The 23,173-nt window shown below is 39.0% G+C and overlaps 1 protein-coding gene across 1 annotated transcript in view; it reads right to left on the bottom strand.

Moving 5' to 3' along the window:
* Positions 1-17,378, bottom strand: part of SEC63 (SEC63 homolog, protein translocation regulator) — a 74,302-nt gene extending 56,924 nt beyond the window's left edge. The window contains exons 1-2 of the mRNA XM_042939496.1: positions 17,113-17,378; positions 692-791 (exon numbers count right to left, since the gene is read on the bottom strand). Coding sequence (XP_042795430.1) covers positions 692-791; positions 17,113-17,236 — 224 coding nt within the window. The 5' untranslated portion in view covers positions 17,237-17,378. The remainder of the gene's footprint in view (positions 1-691; positions 792-17,112) is intronic.
* Between the last annotated feature and the right edge of the window lie 5,795 nt (positions 17,379-23,173).

Raw genomic sequence — 23,173 nt, forward strand, 5'->3', positions numbered from 1 at the left:
AAGTTATCTCTTCTTAGTCTCAGGTTCTTCATCTCAGAAAACAGCAAAAACATCTACTTTGAAGTTAATGATAAAATTAGGAGATAACACATAAAGCCTTAGCACATCTGGCATACAGTGTGTGCTCAATAAACCTTAATTATCACTATGAAATGCAAACTTGATCATGTCACCTCCCTGTTTTTGACAATCTTTTAAAGATTCCCCCATAGTCTTTAAGGCAAAATTCAAATCCTGGCAAGATGCACAAGGTCTTCCTTCAAGATTTGACTTCCCTTTCTCCCACCCTCCCTCAAGTCAGAAGTACATTGTCTCAGGGTGCCTTGGGTGGCTCAGTTGGTTAAGCGTCCGACTTCGGCTCAGGTCATGATCTCATGGTTCATGGGTTTGAGCCCGTCAGGCTTTGTGCTGATGGCTCGGGCCTGGAGCCTGCTTCTGATTCTGTGTCTGCCTCTCTCTCTGCCCCTCCCGTGCTCATGCTCTGTCTCTCGAAAGTAAATAAACATTAAAAAAAAAAAAGTACATTCTCTCTCTTAAATCATTCTGTTCAGACAGCTCTCAAACTCACATCTTACCCCTACTAAGGCTACAATTTCTTTAAACATATGTCTTATTCATCATTACACCCATATTTTATATGATACCTAGCAAAGAATAAGAAGTATTTTTTTATTTGAAACCAATTACTTACTTTACAGTAGGAATAATATTTGGCTGGGGTTTTAATAACCGTAAACGATACCACATACATCTTCCATATACTTTTCTGATATTCTTTAATCGAATTTGTTCTGTCAAAACAATAAATAAATAAGATGGTAAGTTGAAGCATTTTTCACTGTGAAGACAAAACCAGTTAATAACATACTAACCTTCATTACCATGCTAAATTTTGTTGGAACATCAAAGTACTACCTTCTCAAATAACCTTTAAGAAAAATTCACAATATAGGTTAATTTTTCTGCCACTCCAAACAAATGATCTATCTGGAAAATTTTGTTCAACTACCAGGCAACCATTTGCATATGAGACTTAAATAACTTCTAATCAAAAAACGCAAAAAAATGACTTGAATCCAAAATACTTAGTCACATAATCAGTAATTTCTGAGAAATGCTTTCTTCCTTTCCCTTCTGCTATAGGAGGTACAGAAAGTATAAAACAGTTGAAACATGCAGCTTATTAAGGAAGCTAAGCGGAAATGGTATTATTCAATCATGAAAATGTTAAATTAGAAAAGTCACCCAAACCCATAAGAAGTTAAAATAGGTTCATATTAAGAGTTATGAAAGGCATTATTTTAGTCCTCAGAAAAAAATCCGCAATTCAACTAAAAAGGAATTTAAACCAAGCCAAAATATCATGTATTGTTTTACTAATAAACTCACTACCAATCACTTGAATAAGTCTCCCAAGTTAAAAAAAAAATTAAGTTATAAAATAAAAATGTACCAAAAAAAATAAATTAAATAAAATAAAATTTAATTTAATTTAAAAAAAATGTACCTCTTAGCAAAGATGGCATGCAGAAAGCAAAGGAAAAAAAACCCTGCCCCTCCCAAAGCCAAAGCCAAAACAAAGGCTTGGAAGGCCAAGAAGGCAGTGCTGAAAGGCAACCACAGCCACAAAAAAAAAAAAAAAAAAAAAAAAGATCTGCATGTTACCCACCTTCTGGTGGCCCAAGACACTCCAAAGGCAGCCCAAATATTTTCTCTGGAAGAGCAACAAGCTTGACCACTATGCCATCATCAAGTTCCCCCTGAGCAATGAGTCAGCCATGAAGAAGATAGAAGACAACAATACTTGTGTTCATTATGGATGTCAAGGCCAACAAGCACCAGATCAGACAGATTATGAAGAAGCTCTATGATATTGACAAGGGCCATGGTCAACTCCCTGATCAGGCGTGATTAAGAAGGCATATGGTCCACTGGCTCCTGACTATAATGCTTTGGATGTTGCCAACAAAAATGAGATCATCTAAATGGAGTCTAGCTGGCTAATACTAAATATAAATTTTTTCACAATACTAAAAAAACTACAAAGTCACAGTCCTTAAATGAGATGTTAGATAAGTAAAAGAACTTTGCTTATAACAGAATGCTCCAAAGCCACCATGTAAGAAATCCAACTACCCTGTTACCACCATGCTTTGAGGAAAGCATCCACATGGAGAGCTAGGTGACAGGAGGTAGCAGAACCAACCAGGTGTGGTGAAGAGGGATCCATAGAGGGAAAGGGGTGGTGACAGAAAAGGAGACTGGTAACATACAGGGGGATTGATCAAATAAGTTAACACACAAAGGATAACTGGACTCAGAAGGGAGTTATATATATATGAGAAAATAATAAGAATGAATCCTGTGGTACTGAATTGGAATTGAAGATATTGCTATAAACTAATATATTTTAATAAAGGATTACAGACATAGACTTATATACATACACATATAGGCACTGTCTATTAAGTGAGCCTAGGAACAGTGCGTGAGACCAATAGCAGTAAGCACACTAGTACCCAGATCTAGTTTCTAAATACCATTCTTCACTAATAAGAACAAGGGATTCAAGTGCCTTCCCACAAATTACAAAAGGGAAAAAATAATTCTACAGTGGCAAAGTATGGTAGGCTGAATAATTGCCACCCAAGAAGTTCAGATCCTAATAGCCAGGACCAGTGACTACATTATCCTACATGGCAAAAAAGACTCTACAGATCCAATTAAATTAAAGATCTTGAGAGAGAAGAGTATTCTATGTTATCTGGATGGATACAATATAGTCACAAGGGTCCTTATAAGGAGGAGGCAGGAGGGTCAAAGACAAAGAAGGTGATATGACAACAGGAGCAGATGGTGGAGTGATATCCTCTGAACATGGAAGGAGGAATCATAAGCCAAGGAGCCCAGGCTATCTCTAGAAGCTGGAAAAGGCAAGGAAATAGACTCTAACCAAGAGCCTCCAGGAAGAACCAGCTCTGCGAACACCATGACTAGCCTAGTGAAATTGATTTTGGACTTCCAGCCTCCTGAACTGTAAGAGAATAAATTCACGTTGCAATAATGTAATAAGCCATTAAGACTGTGGGAATTTGTTACAGCACCAATAAGAAACTAATACAGAAAGCCTGGCAGACATTATCTTAATCAGGTGCTCAGTAAACATTACCAGCAATGGGACAAAATGCAATCATACGCCATCTGATAGAACATAATAAGAGGAACACAGAATCACTTTTGTGAAATTCCTGCCTAAGGTATAAATCTGAATATAATCATGATTAAACACCAGCCAAATCCAGAACCATCCTACAAAATAAATGACCTGTAATTTTGGAAGTCAAAAAGCTGAAGAACTATACCAGACTAAAGGAGATTAAAGAAACATGTCAACTAAACGTCATGTGTGATTCTGAGCTGGATCTTTTGCTATAAAGAACTTCACTGACACAAGTGACAAAACTTAAATGGGGTCTGAGAATGAAATGGTAGTAATATTAATTTTCTGATTTTCATGGTTAAGTTATTTTCAAGACACTTGAAAATACCACTGATTTTTTAATCTGTATTTCATTAAATTAGGCCTCCACAGTCTCCCATTTTCTATAAAACCAAGGAAATGTTTGATAAGGTTATAAGAACAATGCAGAAGTCTCTTTATTAGCCAGCTTGATCTATTAAAAGGAATGACATTCTCCCAATGTCTCTGGCCAAAAAAAAGTACACACGATTTTCAGTTACGTAGTTTTGCACAACGTATATGTACCTTGTACGCCTCACTCTTCCAATCCAAAAATTAAATCTTAACCTTTTAGGAGAATACAGAAGTCAATCAATAAGTACTACAAGCTATGGTTTACACAGGAAGACACTGGCATTTAGATTTCCAGCGCAATTAAACATTCATAGCACACATTCCAAATCTCTGTATGAATGATCTCAAGTGAAAGTAACAACCACAAGTGAGGTCTTTCCAGGTAGTTTTTTAAAAGACACTTAGAATTTGTTTTTAAGTTCATTTATAAATTACTAGTGTTATAGCTAGTAAAAATTATGTTAGTCATACCATTTACTTATGATATAGTTTTTAAAGAAATCAATACACATTTACAGAAAAGGGAAATTACAAAGTCATAAAACAATTCTGTGACTTAAACTATATAACAACATATTATGACTGCTCTCGGCAGGTGAACATAAAGTTTTTATGTCCGTGGGAATAGTACAGGTTTGGGAGAAGGTTAATATGGCTGCGCTTCATAAGCTATATAATGCCTTTTGCTAAAATAGTCACATCCATCTGCCCATGCCAGTATGATCTGCCAAGGTGTAGTATAACTGAGTGAACTCTTAGCACCATATTCCTGGAACCCAAAGAGCTGAAAGAACATTAGCCAGATCTTAAATCTTCAAACCTGTTTGCTTCATTACCGCAAAAGAATTTTTAAAACTCATGTACCTACTTGTAGGTTTCTCATTTGGCATCTCAAATTTTTCACCAGAAGTCTGAAGAGGTACAAAAGATGTCATTTCTGATATGAGTTGACATTTTAAAATAAAATAGTTCCATCACTTTTAAACACACCAATTAAACCTAAAAACCACAGCAATTTCATACATTTACCATTTACAAAATTTCCCTTTACAAAACTTCATGAACAAGCCAGCCCTTCATTTTATTTCCCCCACATAATTTCATCCTAATGTAATATATTTTCATCCTAAGTCATTTCTTATAATACTGACACATACCTCTAAAAATTAATTTTTTTATTCCCTGTGACTAATGTTTTTCCCAACTTTTTGAAAAATTTCAAACCTTCAAAAAAGTTGAAAGATATCACAATGAAAACATCCTCCATCTAAATTCACCAAATGTTAACATTTTGCAACTCTTGGCTTTACCTCTAGTTCCCTCTTTCCCCTCCCACTTTTTTTTCTAAGTTTATTATTTATTGGGGGTGGGGGGAGAGAAAACATGTGCATGTACGAGTTGGGGGAGGGGCGGAGAAAGAGGAAGAGAGGGAATCCCAAGCAGACTCCCGCTGTCAGCAGAGAGCCAGGTTTGGGGGCTTGATTTCAGGAACAGTGAGTTCATGACCTCAGCTGAAATCAAGAGTAAGATGCTTAACGGACTGAGCCACGCAGCCCCCTCCCCATTCTTTTTTATCTGAACTATCTTCCAGTAAACTGCAGATATCAAGATGCTTCACCTATAAATCCTTTAGCACATACTGCCAAAAAAATCAGTATGTTTATCATACTCAGGTTTAACATCTATAAGCTTTTATACGTTAAAATTCGATGCTATGTTTTTTGGTATGAAGACAACATAAATACTATAAATTGATAAATCACTAAAATTTGAGTAAAGTATCTGCTATGCTTTCACTTATAAGTTTGTAAATATCCCCTATGTTCAAAAAAAGTTAAAACTCTAAATACTAAAACTTATTTTTAAAATAAAGGCACACTGTTGCCAATATGACACAATTTTAGACAAAAGAGCTTTAGACAAAAGAGGATTGACTAAACACTACTCACCATCATCAGATTATCTAAATTGGAAGATTTCAGAAATTTGGGTTCATCTGCCACCTATACCCCCTGCATACTCTGGTAACGAAGAAGGAAACCCGTTTAATTTATTAAATACTGTACTGAAAGTTAAAAACAGAACGGATGTATGCTACAGAACGGTTTTAAGTGCATCAGTTGTTTACCCTCATGATCACATGGCTGACTGGGAGCTGTGGTTCACGGCTGCTGCCCAGTACCATTAACAGCACTGTACTCCATGCCACTAGCCCAGAAAAAGATCAAAATTAAAAATGTGAAGCACAGTTTCCACCGAATGCGTATCAACTTCATACTTTATATTCGAAAATCCTAAGTCGAACCATTATAACCAGGGACCACCTGCAGAATATTTTTTAGGACGTGATTTTTTAATTTTTTTAATGTCTATCTATTTATTTTGAGGGGGGAGAGAAGAGGGAGAGAGCACAATCAGGGGAGGGGCAGAGAGAGAGAGAAAGAGAGGAAGAGAGAGGAAATTCCAAGCAGGCTCTGCGCTGCAGGGCTTGCTTAGGGGCTCTATTTCATGAACCATGAGATCGTGACCTTAGCCAATATCAAGAGTCAGACACTTAACTGACTGAGTCACCCAGCTGCCCCCAGTATGTGATTTCTTAAATATGTAACTAAAATTTTTTTTTTAATTTTTTTTTTAACGTTTATTTATTTTTGAGACAGAGAGAGACAGAGCATGAACAGGGGAGGGGCAGAGAGAGAGGGAGACACAGAATCTGAAACAGGCTCCAGGCTCTGAGCTGTCAGCACAGAGCCTGACACGGGGCTTGAACTCACGGACTGTGAGATCATGACCTGAGCCGAAGTCGGACGCTTAACCGACCGAGCCACCCGGGTGCCCCTGTAACTAAAATTTTTTAAATAAACATTTTAAGTAGAAAAGACATTACCCATAAAAGGATATATAAAGTGGCCAAAAACTATTCTCCTCTCATTAAGAAATAAAATAGTCAAGATCTTGTCACTTCTCTGCTTAAAAACCTTCAATAACCTTCCCATCCAAACTTAAAATCCAAACTTCTTTCCCTGGCTTACAGACATGCTCTGCACCCCAGCTCCCTCTCTGAATTATCCCAGATTATTCTCCTCACCTGACATACCCTTGCCACTCTGCTCTTCTCTGTTGGTGGAATATGCCCAACTTTTTTTTGCCTTAAAGGCTCTTGTACACACACAACTGTTCATTCAGCCTATAACAGGCTTTTCCTACCCAATTCAAACCTCTGAATAACTGGCTGCCTTTTGTCACAGCATGAAGGAATGTTCTCAGGAAGACTCTCTGAATACTCTACTTCTCTACACAGTACATATCACTATCTGATATTTTATTGTTTATATGTAGTATGTCACTCATCTCCCCCACACTAGGATGTAAGCTTCAAGAGAATAGGGATCCCGCCTACATTGTTTGCCCCACATTCCACTGCCTAACACAATGCCTGGCAAATAGTAGGTGCTTAATACATAATTGTTGAATGCATGAATTTTCTCATTTAGACCTCCCAATAACCCTGAGGGCATGTATGTATGTATTATACTTTAAAAATTCTGAGGGCTGCCTGGGTGGCTCAGTAGGTTAAATGTCCAACTCTTGATTTCAGCTCAGGTCATGATCTCACGGTTTGTGAGACTGAGCCCCACATAGAGCTCTGCACTGATGCAAACCTGCTTGAGAGTCTCTTTCCCTCTCACGCTGCCCCTCCCTCTCTTTTTCCCTCCCTCTCTCTGTCAAAATAAATAAATAAAATTGACGCCCAGAAAGGTTAACTTGTCTAAAGGCACAAATGATACAAAGGAATAGCATATTAATCACTAAAGTATAGATACAGAACAAAGAAAATGAAAGCAAAAATAAACTATTAGGGCTACACCAAAATAAAAAGCTTTTTGCACAGCAAAGGTAATCAACAAAAAGGAAAGGCAACCTACTGAATGGGAGAAGATATCTGTAAATGATATATCCAACAAGGGGTTAATATCCAAATATAAATAATTTACACAACTTGGGGTGCCTGGGTGGCTCAGTTGGTTAAGCATCTGACTTCAGCTCAGGTGATGATCTCCCAGTTCATGAGTTCAAGTCCCATGTCAGGCTCTGTGCTGACAGTTCAGAGTCTGGAGCCTGCTTCGGATTCTATGTCTCCCAATCTCTGCCCTTCCCCTGCTCATGCTCTGTCTCTCTCTCAAAACTTAAAAAAAAAAAAAAAAAAAATTTTTACACAACACCAAAACCATAATCCTCTTATAAGAAAATGCAGGGATAAAATTTCATGACTGTGGATTTGCCAATGGATTCTTAGACAATAAAAACACAAGCAATGAAAGATAAAATAAATTGGACTTCATCAAACTTAAAAACTTTCATGCATCAAAAGACACAAGAAAGTGAAAAGACAATCTATAGAATGGAAGAAAATCTTTTCAAACCATGTATCTAGCAGGGATTCATATCCAGAATGTATAAAGAACTCCTACAAGTTAACAAAAAAAAAAAGATAAACAACACATCGAGCTCTGCACAAAAGATTTGAATGGACATTTTTCCAAAGAAGATATACATATGGCCAACAAACAAATGAAATGATGCTCAAAATCATTAGCCACTAGGGAAATGCATATCCAAACCATAATAAAATACCACTTCACATCTATTACAATGGCTATAATTTTTAAAGAATGAAAAATAAGCGAAGAGAATATGCAGAAATTAGAACCCATCTACACTGCTGGTAGAAATGCAAAATGGTGCAGCTCTGTGGCAGTCTGGCAGTTCCTCAAGAAGCTAAACATAGTATTACCCTATGACCCAGCAGTTCCACTCCTAGTAATATATACCCCCAAAAAACTGAAAATAAGGACTTAAAGAGATACTTATATGACAATGCTCACTACAGCATTATTCACAATTCAATAGGGGCACCTGGGTGGCTCAGCTGGTTGAAGTGTCCCACTCTGAATCCTGGCTCAGGTCATGCATAATCCCAGGGTCATGGGATCAATCCCCACACCAGGCTCCATGCTGAGTGCAGAACCTGCTTAATTTTTTTCTTCTCTCTCTCTCTCTGCCCCTCTCCCCTGTTCATGCCTGCGCTCTAATTAAAAATAAAACAAAAAGCGTTCAACAGATGAATAAAAATGTGGTATATCCATACAATGGAATATTATTCAACCATGAAAAGAATGAAGTTCAGATACATGCTACAACATGGATGAATGTGAAAACGTTATGCTAAACGAAATAAGCTAGACACAAAAGGACAAATATTGTAGGAGTCCACTTACATGTAATAACTCGAATAGGCAAATTTATAGAGACAAAAAGTAAATTAGAGTTTTTCAGGGGCTGGAGGAAAAAGAGAATGGGGAGTTATTGTCAATAGGTATATAATTTGTCTGGGGTGATGAAAAATATTGTAAACAGTGGTGATGGCTGCACAACATTGTAAATGTAATTAATGCTACTGAATTGTTCATTTAAAATGGCTAAAACTAGAAATTTTACATTATATATACTTTACCAAAGTATATATAATTATATAATATGATATAAACTTATACAATATAAAATTTAAAAAGAAAAGATTCCACCTCAGCAGTATCTGAAGAATGTCCTCTTTCTTCCTATTGCCACCACCATTGTTCAGGCCCACATTATCCCTCTGCTTCTTAATCTCTGTTCTTTCTCATTCTATGAAACGTTATCACATTAATTTGCATACAACTGTAAAAATATGTTCTAAAATGTCCAAAAATGACATACTGTCAACCAAAAAACATATGAACTCTTCAGCTAGGCATACAAGATTCTCCTTTTGACTTAAATCAACTTTTCAGATCTTTTCTCACACTTAATCAATGAATGATTTCTGCTTCAACTGATCTGTATTTTTAACATGTTCCATGCTTTCCAGCCTCTGTACTTTTTGCTCATATGATTTCGTTTTTTAATTATTATTAAAGATTTTATTTTTAAGTAATCTCTACACCTAGTGTGGGGCTCAAACTCATGACCTCAAGATCAAGAGTCACAGGGTCCACCGATTGAGCCAGCCAGGAGCCCCCCCCCCCCCCTCGTGTGATTTCTTCTTTGGACCCCCACCCCCACCATTCAACCCATTAAATCTTTCTCATCCTTTAATAGTTTGGTCAAAATTGACCTACTCTCAAGAGCCTTTCCTGAACTCTAGATCCCCACTATCATTACCAACCAAATGCAAATACTTTATCCACCTAACTTCCAAAGCACTTGTTTTCACTGCTCTTACATTTACTTTGTTGTGCTATGGATATAATTCACAGACTTGTCTAAACCTAATCCTTCCACCCCACCCAGATTACAAACTCTATCAAAACAATGGCATTCATACTCCTATCTTCTGCCCTCCTGGTACAGGCAAACAGCTAAAGCTCAAACAATAACTACTAGATTTAACCAAACAAGCAAAAAACCTACTTTCCAGATGAAAATCCCTTCATCCATATGGACACAAACACAATCTCAAAATGTGAAAGGAACGCCTTTTTAAGAGAATGAGCCAACATCTTTCAAAGAAACAATGTGATGGTAAGAATGTGTAACATTTCTTATTGATAAAGTCTGGTAACAGAAAACCTTTTTTAAAAGAAAGTCCAAGTACAGTATGGATACATTTGTTGTGACTTCCCTTATGTCTGAATAAAAAGTATGACTAAGGGAACAAATATCCGAGAAAATGAAAATAGGACTATCTTTGTTTTTCAGGTTCTTCCAAGATGAAGCAAGTATGCAGTATGACCTTTAAATAAAAACAACTGCAACAATGCATTTACTAATCCAATGTTTGTCACCACATCTACAAAGCCTAAATGCTGCACTATAATTCATTATGCCAACGTCCCAGCTGGTTTCCTCTGCTGTGTAGGACTTAAGCGTACATGTCTGATTCCCCTTTCTGTCAGGATAGATCAGAGGGAAATGACTTTATTTTAAAATGACTCAAACTTCTCAGATGTCTAATATCCCTTCAAGATCTAAAGTCTTAAAAAGACTGTATGTTCTAAATTAAATATGAATGCTCATAAAATATACTCCTGTGAACACAAAGCTATATGAGCCAGTTTTTTCTGCTAAATTCCATTCAACAGACTGAAATAATCAACTCCACTATAATTAGAAACCTAGATAAATCAACAGATAATTTTCAATTGAAATATTTCATTTGAAATAAAAATGATCATCCCCACCCTTTTCCCTGCACTCAATCCCAAAACTGAACTGATAAAAGTAGGTTATTATTGGGCCAATCACCAGGGTTTTTTGTTTTTTTTTTTTAATGTTTATTTTTGAAGAAGAGAAAGAGCATGAGACAGGGAGGGGCAGAGAGACAGGGAGACAGAGAATCTGAAGCAAGCTCCAGACTCTGAGCTGTCAGAACAGAGCTCGACACGGGGCTTGAACTTACCAGCCAGAAGATCATGACCTGAGCCAAAGTTGGAGGCTTAACCAACTGAACCACCCAGGTGCCCCACCAAACAGCTTTTAAGAGAGGGAGAAACAGGGGTGGCTGGGTGGTTTAGTCAGTTAAGCATCTGATTCTTGGTTTCGGCTCAGGTCACGCATGATCTCACAGTTCCTGGGTTTGAGCCCTGCGTCAGGCTCTGTGTTGACAGTGCAGAGCCTGCTTGGAATTCTCTCTCTCTCCCTCTCTCTGCCCCTCCCCCTCGTTGCTGTCTCTGTCTCTCTCAAAATAAATAAATAAAATTTTTTTAAAAAGAGAGAGGGAGGGAGGGAGAAATAAGTGAAAATTCAAAATCTGCACTCCACTTTAATTCTCTCCAAGGTACTTTTACATTCTATAAGTAGTCCAAGCTATCTTAGAGTTCTCTTTCTAATCTACCCATTCCCCTACATCCTGACATTTCAGTGGACTAATCAGCCTCTGAAATGGTCTCCTTCTCTATCTAGTTCTTCCCCACCCATCAACCTCCCATCCTCTTCTGCCAAATCATTCTCCACACAATGCTCCACAAGAGCAAAACTGACCAAGGCATTACCCTACTCTAAAAACTCCACTGTTTATCCAATAACTTACAGGATAAAGTATAAGCTTCCTAAAATGGCAAACTGACCATGTCATGAACTATTTAAAAACTTCCACTGTTTACCCAAAAAATTACAAAATAAAGTATAAGAGTCCTAAGATGGCTGATTTACTTTTAAGAACACAGCACATCTCTACCATTTATTAAACACCTCCATGCTTTTGCATATACTTTCTCCTACCTAAGGCATACATTTCCCCCACTGACCCTTTATGACCCATCTCAAATAACCTCCTCTGCATGAAATACCCAAATCCAGAAACAGAATTATTCATTTCTTCCTCTATGCTCTCACAGCACTTTCCACTTACCATTTCAATACTTACTATCGTGTGTTATATTACAGGAGGCAGTACAAGAGTAATGGCTAACAAGAGAAGCTCTAGCATTAAGACGGTTTTGGATCCAACACCGAATCTTCCAGCTAGAAGCTATACGGCTTTAAATAAACTTTCCTCCTCTAGGACTTAGTTTTCCTGTTAGTACAATTGGGATAATACCTGAGTCTGGCTCAAAGTGCTATTATGAGTGCATTCAGCACTACTTGCCTTGGGCTAGCAAACATTCAAATGAACAGCAGCAGAGCTGAGATGAGAATCACAATTATCTGTCTCAGGCTGGAGGGGGGTGTAGGGCCTTCCGCAACAAGAGGAAGGACCAAGTCTACAGTCATCCCCAGAAGAGGAAGAAAAGGGGGAGGTGCACACACCAAAATGTTTAATTACCTCTGGGTGATGCGATTACAAGCAATTTTTGTTCTGCTTTCTTTGTGTGTGTGCTTTTCTGTACTGGGTATATACAACCTAGTACGAAAAAAGTTCTATGTACTTAAAAATCTGATCCATCACCTAGAAGCAGTATCTAGCACATAGTTAATCCTCTATAAATACCTACCAAATGAAGGAATGTCTACACTGTGTTTAGTTTTGTGGGCATGTTTATGTGCATTCTATTTCTTTGCTTCTGAGAATCACTTCTTATAGGGCATATTATTATTATGCCTAGAAAATGAGGTTGAGTTCAGAAATAACAAAATAGGAACAAAGCTGGAACTTAAAACCAGAACTTCTAACTCTCCAAATTCAGAGTTTTCTTACTATACGACGGAGCACTAAAAATGGACTCCTATTCACATTCCCAAGTCAGAGAGTTGAATCACTTGCATGCTGTCTGAGGGGGAGAAAGCAAAGAAAAATAAAGAAACATAACTTTTTTTTTAAGTTTCACTCATCCTTTCAAAACCATGGGGAAAAAAACCCTGAGTACAGTATATCTATTTGTTTACTCCTGAATTAATTCTGTAAAATAAATAACTACTGTCTCTATTTTACACATGAGTGAACTAAAATATATAGAAGTTAAATAACTTGCCCAAGATCACACTGTTAGTAAAGCAGCAGATCCAGGTTTCAAAACCAGACAGTTTTCAAACAGTAAGATCAGGGAGTAAGGTCAAATAAGTTTTAAAAAAATAAGGTCAAGAAATTAAAGAAACAATAACCTGGAAAAGATAATGATATATTTTATCTCAATTCAAAGGATCAATAAGCCTTCATCTATGGAACAGATAAAAGCATGTTCTTGATTATTTGAAATTCTAATATTTACAAGCAGTTATTTTTTCTTGTTAAATACCACTGTAAACCTGTATTATTAACATTGTTTTATTTATTTTAATGTTTATTTTTGATAGAGAGACAGAGTGAGCAGGAGAGGGGCAGAGAGAGAGGGAGACACAGAATCTGAAGCAGGCTCCAGGCTCCGAGCTGTCAGCACAGAGCCTGACGCGGGGTTCCAACTCAAAAGCTGTGAGATCATGACCTGAGCTGAAGTCGGAGACTGAACCGACTGAGCCACCCAGGTGCCCCAACACTGTTTTAACAAATATATTCGGCTTTCAACTACAAGAACTTTACAGCACTGTTCTACAGGAAGTGCTTCTTAGCTATGTAAAACAAAAAGGCTAAAACATTAGTGGTTGTTTTTTAGCAAAGAGCATATATCAAAAGAAATACACCATCTCCCCAAAATGACAACTCCAGCAAAAGACAAGTACTAAGGAAGTTCTCTTTGCTAGCTACCATTTACATCACATAGGGACCTTTAAAAATAACCAATACACAGCACCCACTCCAGACCAATTACATCAGATATCTGGGGATGGGTATAAGTTTTTTTTTTTTTTTTTTGTTTTTAAAGCTCCCCAAGTGATTCTAATGTGTAGCCAGGGTTGAGAACCACTGTTCTAAGGAAATATAAACCCTCTGTTATTACTTCATGCAGAGCTTTTGTCCATAATGGTCTGAAAAAGTATTCAGTCAACTTACTCAACACATTTGCAAACAACCAGGAGAGTAAAATAAATAGGACCCCCCAACTACTAAAAGGGGTATTAACTGTGAGTGCACTTAGCCCAATAGATTAGACAACAATCAAGGCTAAAGGATTCCATTAGTGTTCTGGATAACAGAGGAACTTCAATTAACATATCAAATATGCCAATGACCAAGCTACTTCTATCTCTCAAACCGTAGATTTTACCATCTGTGAAATGGTGCCATAATTTCTAATGGACCCAAGAGCCCAATAATTCAAGAAGAGCAACACTGAAACAAGCATAAACCTTGAAACTAAAAGACCCACATGTATCATCATCTTGAAAAACAAAACGAAAATTAACCTGAACTTTAATGTAGAAATGCTGACAAAGAAAACATTTTCATGCTTTCCTGCAGAGAGTATCCCTGAAAAGTCAAGAATGCCATAAGAACTCTGAAATTCAAACTCATATGCCTACATTTTTACATCTGGCTATTTGCAGTTTCACAGGAAAATGAAATACAGTAAGCTTCAAAATCAAATATTAAAATATCCTGTTGTGTTGATCAAAACTACTACTACAGGTCCATATCCTTTATTCAAAACCCTTGAGGAAATACATATTTCAGAATTTTTCAGCTTTTAGAAACACAGTACAGTGTCTCTATCTTTACAAGCCCTTGAGGATCTACAACAGCACCAATCATCAAACAAATTAGTATTCCAAATTAATATACTATATTAATACTATTTTCTAAGTGAGAAGAATAAAGATTGTAAGTAGCCACCTGTTGATACAAGTCACCAAATTATTTTGCTGCAAACATCTGATGAAAAACTTTCAGAGCTTTGAACCTATAATTCCAAGATTTCTCTTTGATACCCAAGACACTGCAAACTGAACTTCAGGAAAAAAGTCCCTATAATAAAAACATCCCTTTAATACCACTGTAGTTCTAAAAAAACAACTCAAATTACGGTAGAAGCACAAAAATAAAAAATAGCCCAAGTGATGTCCACCAATTTTCATGATGATGAGAACAGCATTTTAAGCATCCACCTTAATTTTCACAGTGCAATTTTGAGCAAGACCAAACAAATACGTTATTAACATGTACACATTTACTGACTAAGGCAAGCCTGAGGCAGAGAGCCAAATGTAAAGAAAGGACAAATCAACACCTTTCTCTCTAGCAATTTGGAGACAACAGAAGACTTTGAAGCTAAGCAGACCAGGTTCTGCCACAAAGGAGAAAGTTACTTAAGCTTTCTAAACTGCAGTTTCTTCACATAAGGATAGAGATGATAATAACAGTACCTACTTCATTGTGTTTTCAACAGGATTAAATAAAGTGACATTTGAAATCCATAACTTATATAGTCACTATTAATTCCCTACCACCTTTCCAAAGACCAACTAACTATATGCTGAAGCAGCTCAAGTATAACTTGCCTGTAAGTTATCAGGCAAATTTTATAATATAAAACCGACCATGAAAATAGGACTTTCAAATTTCAAAAGTCCAGTGTAGATTAAAATGACTAATTTCTGAAATCAGCAGCTTCTCGAAACACATTCTATCCAAACCTACCTCTCTCCCAATACCCTTCTGTCTTCCACACAACCAGTTGCACACATAGGGATAGTAAGTGAAAATAAACCACTGTACTCAGAAGTTCACTTTTCACTCAAAATAAAATTAGATTGACCTAGGTTTGGCAGATAAGGGAAACCATTACAGTATTAAGACTTCATCATTCATATACAACCACTGTCCAAAGAACCCAGATAATTTAAATACACAGGAAACTAAGGCACAACAGTCCAAAATCCAACTTTCATAAACTATCCACAAAGTAAGAAAACCGGTAACTTTGGGCAGATTTTGCACCCAATGGATATTTAAACTTACCATCAAATGTACAAAAAGATGGAATCCTTTGCTATTTATCCTAAATTCAATTTAATTCCATGATGTAATTCAAGAATTTTACAGAACATGGAGTCTTAAAGCATAAAAAGTTCTGAGCTGATTAAATGCTTCACTGTTAACAACTGCCCCCAAATACAGTATACAACGTGGACAACCTACACTTCCACCACACTGAACTTGAAGGAAAACGTTTAATCAAGTTAGCATAGCTCCTATGAAATTGAAAGCTTTCCCTAAATGTTATTACTCAAAAACTACTAGTTAAATAACCTATAAGGGCCTGGCAGTTCCATCAGCTTCAAGAATATCACTTGCCATATATCCTAGTACAACGCAACATAAAATGCCTCGAAAAGAATCTCTATTATTCTATGTTCTAATCCCATGTGTTTAATGAGAAAAGATTTAGAACTAAAAGCAAATGGACCAGGTACCTCACAACCACCAACGAGATGCACTACCTACACACTTAATCCTTCATTCTTGCACTTTTCCTCCATAAACAGGAAACTCCAAAGAGAAGGAAATAGAGAACAGCCTATTTTTGCTAAGGGGAATAACAGCATTGCTTCCAACCCCACAGCGTTGAGTGAACAAATGAAAAAGCAACAGGGGAAGGCACGGGGGGAGGGGCGGTCGGTGAGCTCAGTTAGGAGTCCTAAACATGCCATCCAGCTCAGACAGTGCCCAAAACATCAGTAACGACAGCTGCAGCAGAGAAACGGGGGTGTGAGGGTAGAGGGCCGTGGCTTGGGGGCTCGGAGTTGTGCCTGCACGTTCGGCTTCCTCCTTTGCCAACTCTTCTCTCACCTCCCAATTCCCATCCTCCCCAACCCATCCTGCTCCCTCCATATAGAAAAATAACCAATAAAATCAGAGGCAGAGAAGACAAAGAAGCAGGAGGAGGCTGCAAGGAGCGTCCAGAACAATGGGGGAGAGGGTGCGAAGCGAAACTCCTGAAAAGGACAATGAAACAAGGGTGGAGAGGAGCCCGGAGAGGAACCAGGGAAACACCGCCGAGCCCGGGCCCCGCCAGAGGCGGACGCCTGGACTCGAGGCTCGGCTGGGCGCGCTGTATCACCCGGACGCTGGGGGCTGGGCTAGGCTGGAGCGGACGGGGGCGGCGCGGCCCACAGGGGCCGGCGGGGCCTGCGCGGGTCTGCGGGCAGCTGCCGGCAGGACTCACCGGCGTTCTGGTCGCGGGGCCAGAGGTAGTATGTGGCCGGGATCACGATGAGCCCCACGAATGAGGTGAGGAAATAGAAGAAGGTGTTCCCGCTGTCATCGTACTGGAACTGCTGTCCCGCCATGGCACCCCCCCCTCCGCCGCTCTGTCCTCACCGCCGCCGCCACGACCCCGCTCTGATCTCCAGCACCCAACACCCCGGCCCTGTGTGGCGTAGCTCGGACGCCGCCGCCGCCGCCTCTCTTCCCCGCCCCCACGCTACTCTCACGGACACGCCGCCGCCACCGCCGCTGCCGTCGCCAGATCTCGCGAGAAGAAATAGTTCCCGCCCCACTCGGTTTTTCCCTCCCTCTGCCTCTCCCCAACACACTCGCTAAGGGAGACGTGGCGCGCGCAGCCGTGGAACTCGGCGAGGTCCCGCCCTTGATCCCGCCCCCAAGCCAGAGGCCCGCCCCTCGAGCTCCTGTAGGTTCTTCTCTAGCCTTGAGTCCCCGGTGGTGCCTTTTCTCCTGCGCCTTCTTTCTGCGCGTCCCACTAGCTGTCTTGAGGTCATTTTAGGGGGTCCCAGCAAAGACCCGCGGAGCTGTGAGTGCATGCGGTTCATCACCTGGCTGCTCCTGGAGTCGCAGCTATTCGGAGCAGATCTGAGGTTTCCTTGCCTCTCCCTTCTCCCATCCTTACCTCACCTTGTCTGCCCTCTCTCTTATTTAATTTCCCTGGTTAATAATAACGCTTCTTTAAGTTCCAGATCCGTCCCTCCAGCCCTCACATTTTGAAAACACGGGTCATTCAGAATTGGGCGGCGCAGGGGGGATGGTGGGGGTTTTGTTGTGGTTTGTTTGCAAAGTAATGTTTGCTATTAAAAGATTGCGATCTAAGCTGCGCCCATTTTGCAGATGGAGATTCCCCAAGCCAATAGAGATTGTGGCCTGTACATCCCAGAGGCAATATTTTGCCAGTATTTTCTTCGTCCCAGGCTGTAGGCTAAGACTTTTATTGCTTTATACCATTTAATCGTCGGTAAACCCCTTGGGAAAAATCAAAGCATGCCCTCTCCAGATGAGGAAATTGAGGCTCAGAGAGATTGCCTAAAGTCATGCATAGTAAGAAAAGGTCCAGGAATTCAAACTCAAATCACTGGACACCACAAAGCCAGTGCCCTTGGCCACCACCTTGTCGTGGACCTTAACATTTCCCTGAGAGCGGCTGGCACTCCTTGCAAGGTGTGGGCAGGAATCTGTGTTTCGATGAGGGATGCCTAGGGAAGCAGTCGCTCTCGGGAGACTCTCTCTTGGCTGGCTGTGAGGTCCCAGAGGCTGGAGTCAGCTGAGTTGGGAGTGGAGAGGACTGGTTTCCTGATCTGGGAATGACCTGCGGGGTCCCACTGCAGCCCTGGCTGAGACCTATTCCAGTGTCTCCATCTCCCCTCTATGGATCAAAAGGAAAGACCCACCTAACCTACCTCACAGAGTGGTTGTGAAGAGTAAAGGGAATTATAGTGAACATGCTCTACAAAGGAAAAACTATGAAATAAGCAAATACCACATTACACTTTCTTACACTATTTTTTTATTATATGAAATTTATTGTCAAATTAGTTTCCATACAACACCCAGTGCTCATCCCAAAAGATGCCCTCTTCAATGCCCATCACCTACCCTCCCCTCCCTCCCACCCCCCATCAACCCTCAGTTCTCAGTTTTTAAGAGTCTCTTATGCTTTGGCTCTCTCTCCCACTCTAACCTCTTTTTTTTTCTTTTTATTCCTTCCCCTCCCCCATGGGTTTCTGTTAAGTTTCTCAGGATCCACATAAGAGTGAAAACATATGGTATCTGTCTTTCTCTGTATGACTTATTTCACTTAGCATAACACTCTCCAGTTCTATCCACGTTGCTACAAAGGGCCATATTTCATTCTTTCTCATTGCCACGTAGTACTCCATTGTGTATATAAACCACAATTTCTTTATCCATTCATCAGCTGATGGACATTTAGGCTTCTTCCACAATTTGGCTATTGTTGAGAGTGCTGCTATAAACATTGGGGTACAAGTGCCCCTATGCATCAGTACTCCTGTATCCCTTGGGTAAATTCCTAGCAGTGCTACTGCTGGGTCATAGGGTAGGTCTATTCTTACACTATTTTTTAAAACTAATTTTAAAGGGTGCCTGGGTGTCTCAGTTGGTAAAGCCTCCCACTCTCGATCTAGGTCTGCTCAGGTCATGATCTCCTGGTTGGTGAGTTCGAGCCCCACATCAGGCTCTTCGCTGATGGTGAGGAGCCTGCTTGGGATTCTGTCTCTCCTTCTGTCTGTCCCACCCCCCTCTGACTCAAAATAAATAAACATTTAAAGCAAAAATTTTTAGTACATTCTATTTACTGACTTCTTTTCAATATGTCTTCCATTGTTAGAAGAGGAATCTGGTCACATGTCTTTTATTTTATGTCCTTAAAACTAGCATTTATCATAATCAGTAATGCTTTTCTTCATAATGGATTATGTTCACATGTATTGTCTCTTCCCTTTCAAATGACCTACCATTTTGAAAGGAAATTTTTTAAAATAGTCTTCTTGGGGCACCTGGATGGCTCAGTCAGTTGAGCTGCTGACTTTGGCTCAGGTAATGAACTTGGGGTTCATGAGTTCAACCCCCACATGGGCTTGTTGGTGTCAGCTTGTTTGTGCAGAATCTGCTTCAGATCCTCTGTTCCCTTTCTCTCTCTGCCCCTCCCTGGCTTATGCTTGCTCTCTCTCTCAAAAAAATAAGTAAAACATTAAAAAAAATCATCTTCTCTACATTTCCCTCCTCACATTTTTCTATATAAAGGTTTTCAAAGACTACACAGGAGGGGGAAAAAATAAAAAAGAAGTGAGGGGAAGGGGATTGAACCATGAAGTGAGCACAGCATTTTGATTACCCCAAAGCAGATATGCCCAGAACAATTTGCCTTGCCTCAGAAACAAATTAGCCATAAAATTGGCTCAACTGAAGTGGGTAGGTTCCTGAAGTTTCTTTTGTTTATGTTGAATTTGTTATTAAGTCTTTCCAGGTTCTAATAATGCTGAGCTGGTTATTTTTTATTACTCTGATTATATACTTTACTCAGCATTTGTGTAAAGATAATACATCAGTTTTATAACCTTGTAACAATATAAATTATTGATGATAAATATTCCCCTTCTGACTTTTTTTCTGCAGGAGTAATCTTTTCACTGCAGCTTTGGGGTCATGCATAAGAATGGCTTGAACAGAACTGAACCACGAAATAATATTTTGAACAAATCACATTTATTTGCTAACCTCCAGACCAATCTAAAACATGAATTTTTTTCCTTATCAAAGCAGATTAAAGAATGTGAAGGGAGGTATTGAAAAGACATTAGGGCTTGATTATGCTCAACTTCAAAATCATGAAAACAATTTTCAAAGAGGAATTGATGGCCGTGGTTTGTGCTTTAGCATTGGGAGCAGGTCTGTGTTTTGGTTCCTCTCTTTTCATGGTATCTTCTCTTTCTAAAGGTATCCTAGAACTTAATGTTACTGAACATGGATAAACTTGGATCACCCAGATATTCCCCAGAGCAAATCTTAATTATAGCCTTAATTAATCACGATTTCTGATTCATTGATGTTTTTATTTATTTATTTTTAACATGTATTCATTTTGGGGGGAGTGACAGAGACAGAGCGTGAGTGGAGGAGGGGCAGAGAGAGAGGGAGACAGAATCTGAAGCAGGGTCCAGGCTCTGAGCTGTCAGTACAGAGCCGGGTGCAGGGCTGGAACTCACAAACCGCGAGATCATGACCTGAGCCGAAGTCGGCCACCTGACCACCCAGGCGCCCCTCGTTGATGTTTTTAAACTAACCCAACAGTTTCTTTCAAGAGACCATTTTAATAAAATACTTAGTAATACTAAGTGAATATGGCAGAACCAGATCTACAAATACATTTTGCTCTTAATCTAATAGCACTTTCTAAAAGGCCGTTTTGTATTCTCACTGTGTATCTATAAATGAATATTTTAATCAATTTCATTTCAATTGCTAGGAAGATAATTCCTCTCAAGTGTAGAAAGCCTGACTATTTTTAGGTTCTTCTTAATAATTTACTTTTTCCTTAGAGCAAATCTTTGTTTCATTCCATATCCTTCTTGTACTGATGGTGTTGACTTACATTTCTACATACTAACATACATTTGTGTGACCATAATCAATATTATTTAATTTTCTGTTTAATGGAATTAGCCTTAACGAGACTGGAAAGAACCAAGTTATTAGGTAAGTTCATGCAATTATTTCCAGTCTTTTATTCCTCCCCCCACCCTACAATAATCTTCACTGCCAAAGCCTAGCAATTCATCTTTAATATTAAACCCCTTATTACTTTGTTTCAGAGTTAGGATTTTCTTTCATTAAGAGCTAATTGTTGGGTGCCTGGGTGTCTTAGTTGGTTAACCGTCCAACTTCGGGTCAGGTCGTGATCTTCGGGTTTGTGAGTTTGAAACCCCGCATTGGACTCTGTGCTGACAGCTCAAAACCTGGAGTCTGCTTAGGATTCTGTGTCTCCCTCTCTCTGCCCCTCCCCTGCTCACGCTCTGTCTCTCTCTGTCTCAAAAATAAGTAAAACATTAAAAAATAATAACAAAAAATAAAAGAACTAAATCTCTTCTAATACAAATTAACCAATTCCTTTTTATTTGTCCTTAAGAGATGAAGAGTTACCCCCATAGTGATGACAAGAGTAACATCAACAAATTGCTTAACTAAAAAAATATTGATTGACATTGCCCAATAAGCCATAAAAGAGCACTTACTGAAATTTCCCACCCAGATTGAAATACGACTTGGAAGAATGGCCATAAATAAACAGAAGAATGCACTATGGGTAATTTCAAAGCTATATTTTTAAGTAAGAAGAAAAAAAAATCTCAATAGAGATTAGAACTTCAGGAAAACCATAAAAAATATAAACTTGTTGAAAAACAAATATTTGTGGGTACTTAAGCATATAAAATTGGGGGACTTTAGGAAAAAGAATATAAAATTATAAAACAAAAGTTAACATTTGCTATGGACTTTGGGTGATAATGATGTGTCAATGTAGGCTCATCAGCTGTAAGGAAGGTACCACTCTTTGCGGGGATGTTGATAATGGAGGAGGCTGTACATGAGTGGAGGCAGAAATTATATAAGAAATCTCTGTACTTTCCATTCCATTGTACTGTGAACCTAAATCTGCTCTAAAAAAATAATAAAGTCTACTAAAAACAGTTAACATTTATAAAAATTATAATTGCTATAGGTTTGTGTTACAGATGGAAGAAATCTGATAGATTCTATTTTGCATGATTTCTATTGGGAGTTTTTTAAACTGTGGTACATTTAAAATTGTATGCATTGCATATTGAGTATCTTCCTACTAAGAGACATTTTCCTTTTTGACCAGCCTCAATGAGAACCCAATCCCCTGCTTACAATTTTAATACCTACTGAGTGGAAGAATTTTCCACAAAGTAGTTTCTGACTTTGTACATTTCAAACTATGTTTCTCCTCCACTACCTCTATACTTCAGGTGCCAGGCCTCCCGGGATAAATACATATCCTGAATTAGGATGTATCACTCTTCCATTTTACAATACTGGGTGACTCTGCCCAGAGGGTGAGGTAATAAGAATATTCCTGGAGATGGTAACAACTACACACAGAAGTAACTCTACACTATATAAAAATACCTCCCTAACTCCAAAATGAATGTACCCCCTAACCTCCAAACACACAGATTAAAAAAGAAATTTCGTCATTCCACATTAACATCCATAGAGTTCACACACTATTAGCCAGTGTGGGGAGTACAAAAATGTTAAAGACAGTCTCTGACCTCTGGAAACTCACCTACAATCTAACAAAGAGGACATACTATCTCAATAAGTAGCAAAAACCTAAGGAAGGAATTGATAAATGCTATAAGAAGTGTACTGGGGCGCCTGGGTGGCTCAGTCGGTTAAGCGTCCGACTTCAGCTCAGGTCACGATGTCGCGGTCCGTGAGTTCGAGCCCCG

The sequence above is a fragment of the Panthera leo genome, chromosome B2 (assembly GCF_018350215.1).
Source record: "Panthera leo isolate Ple1 chromosome B2, P.leo_Ple1_pat1.1, whole genome shotgun sequence".
In the NCBI taxonomy this organism is placed as follows: domain Eukaryota; kingdom Metazoa; phylum Chordata; class Mammalia; order Carnivora; family Felidae; genus Panthera; species Panthera leo.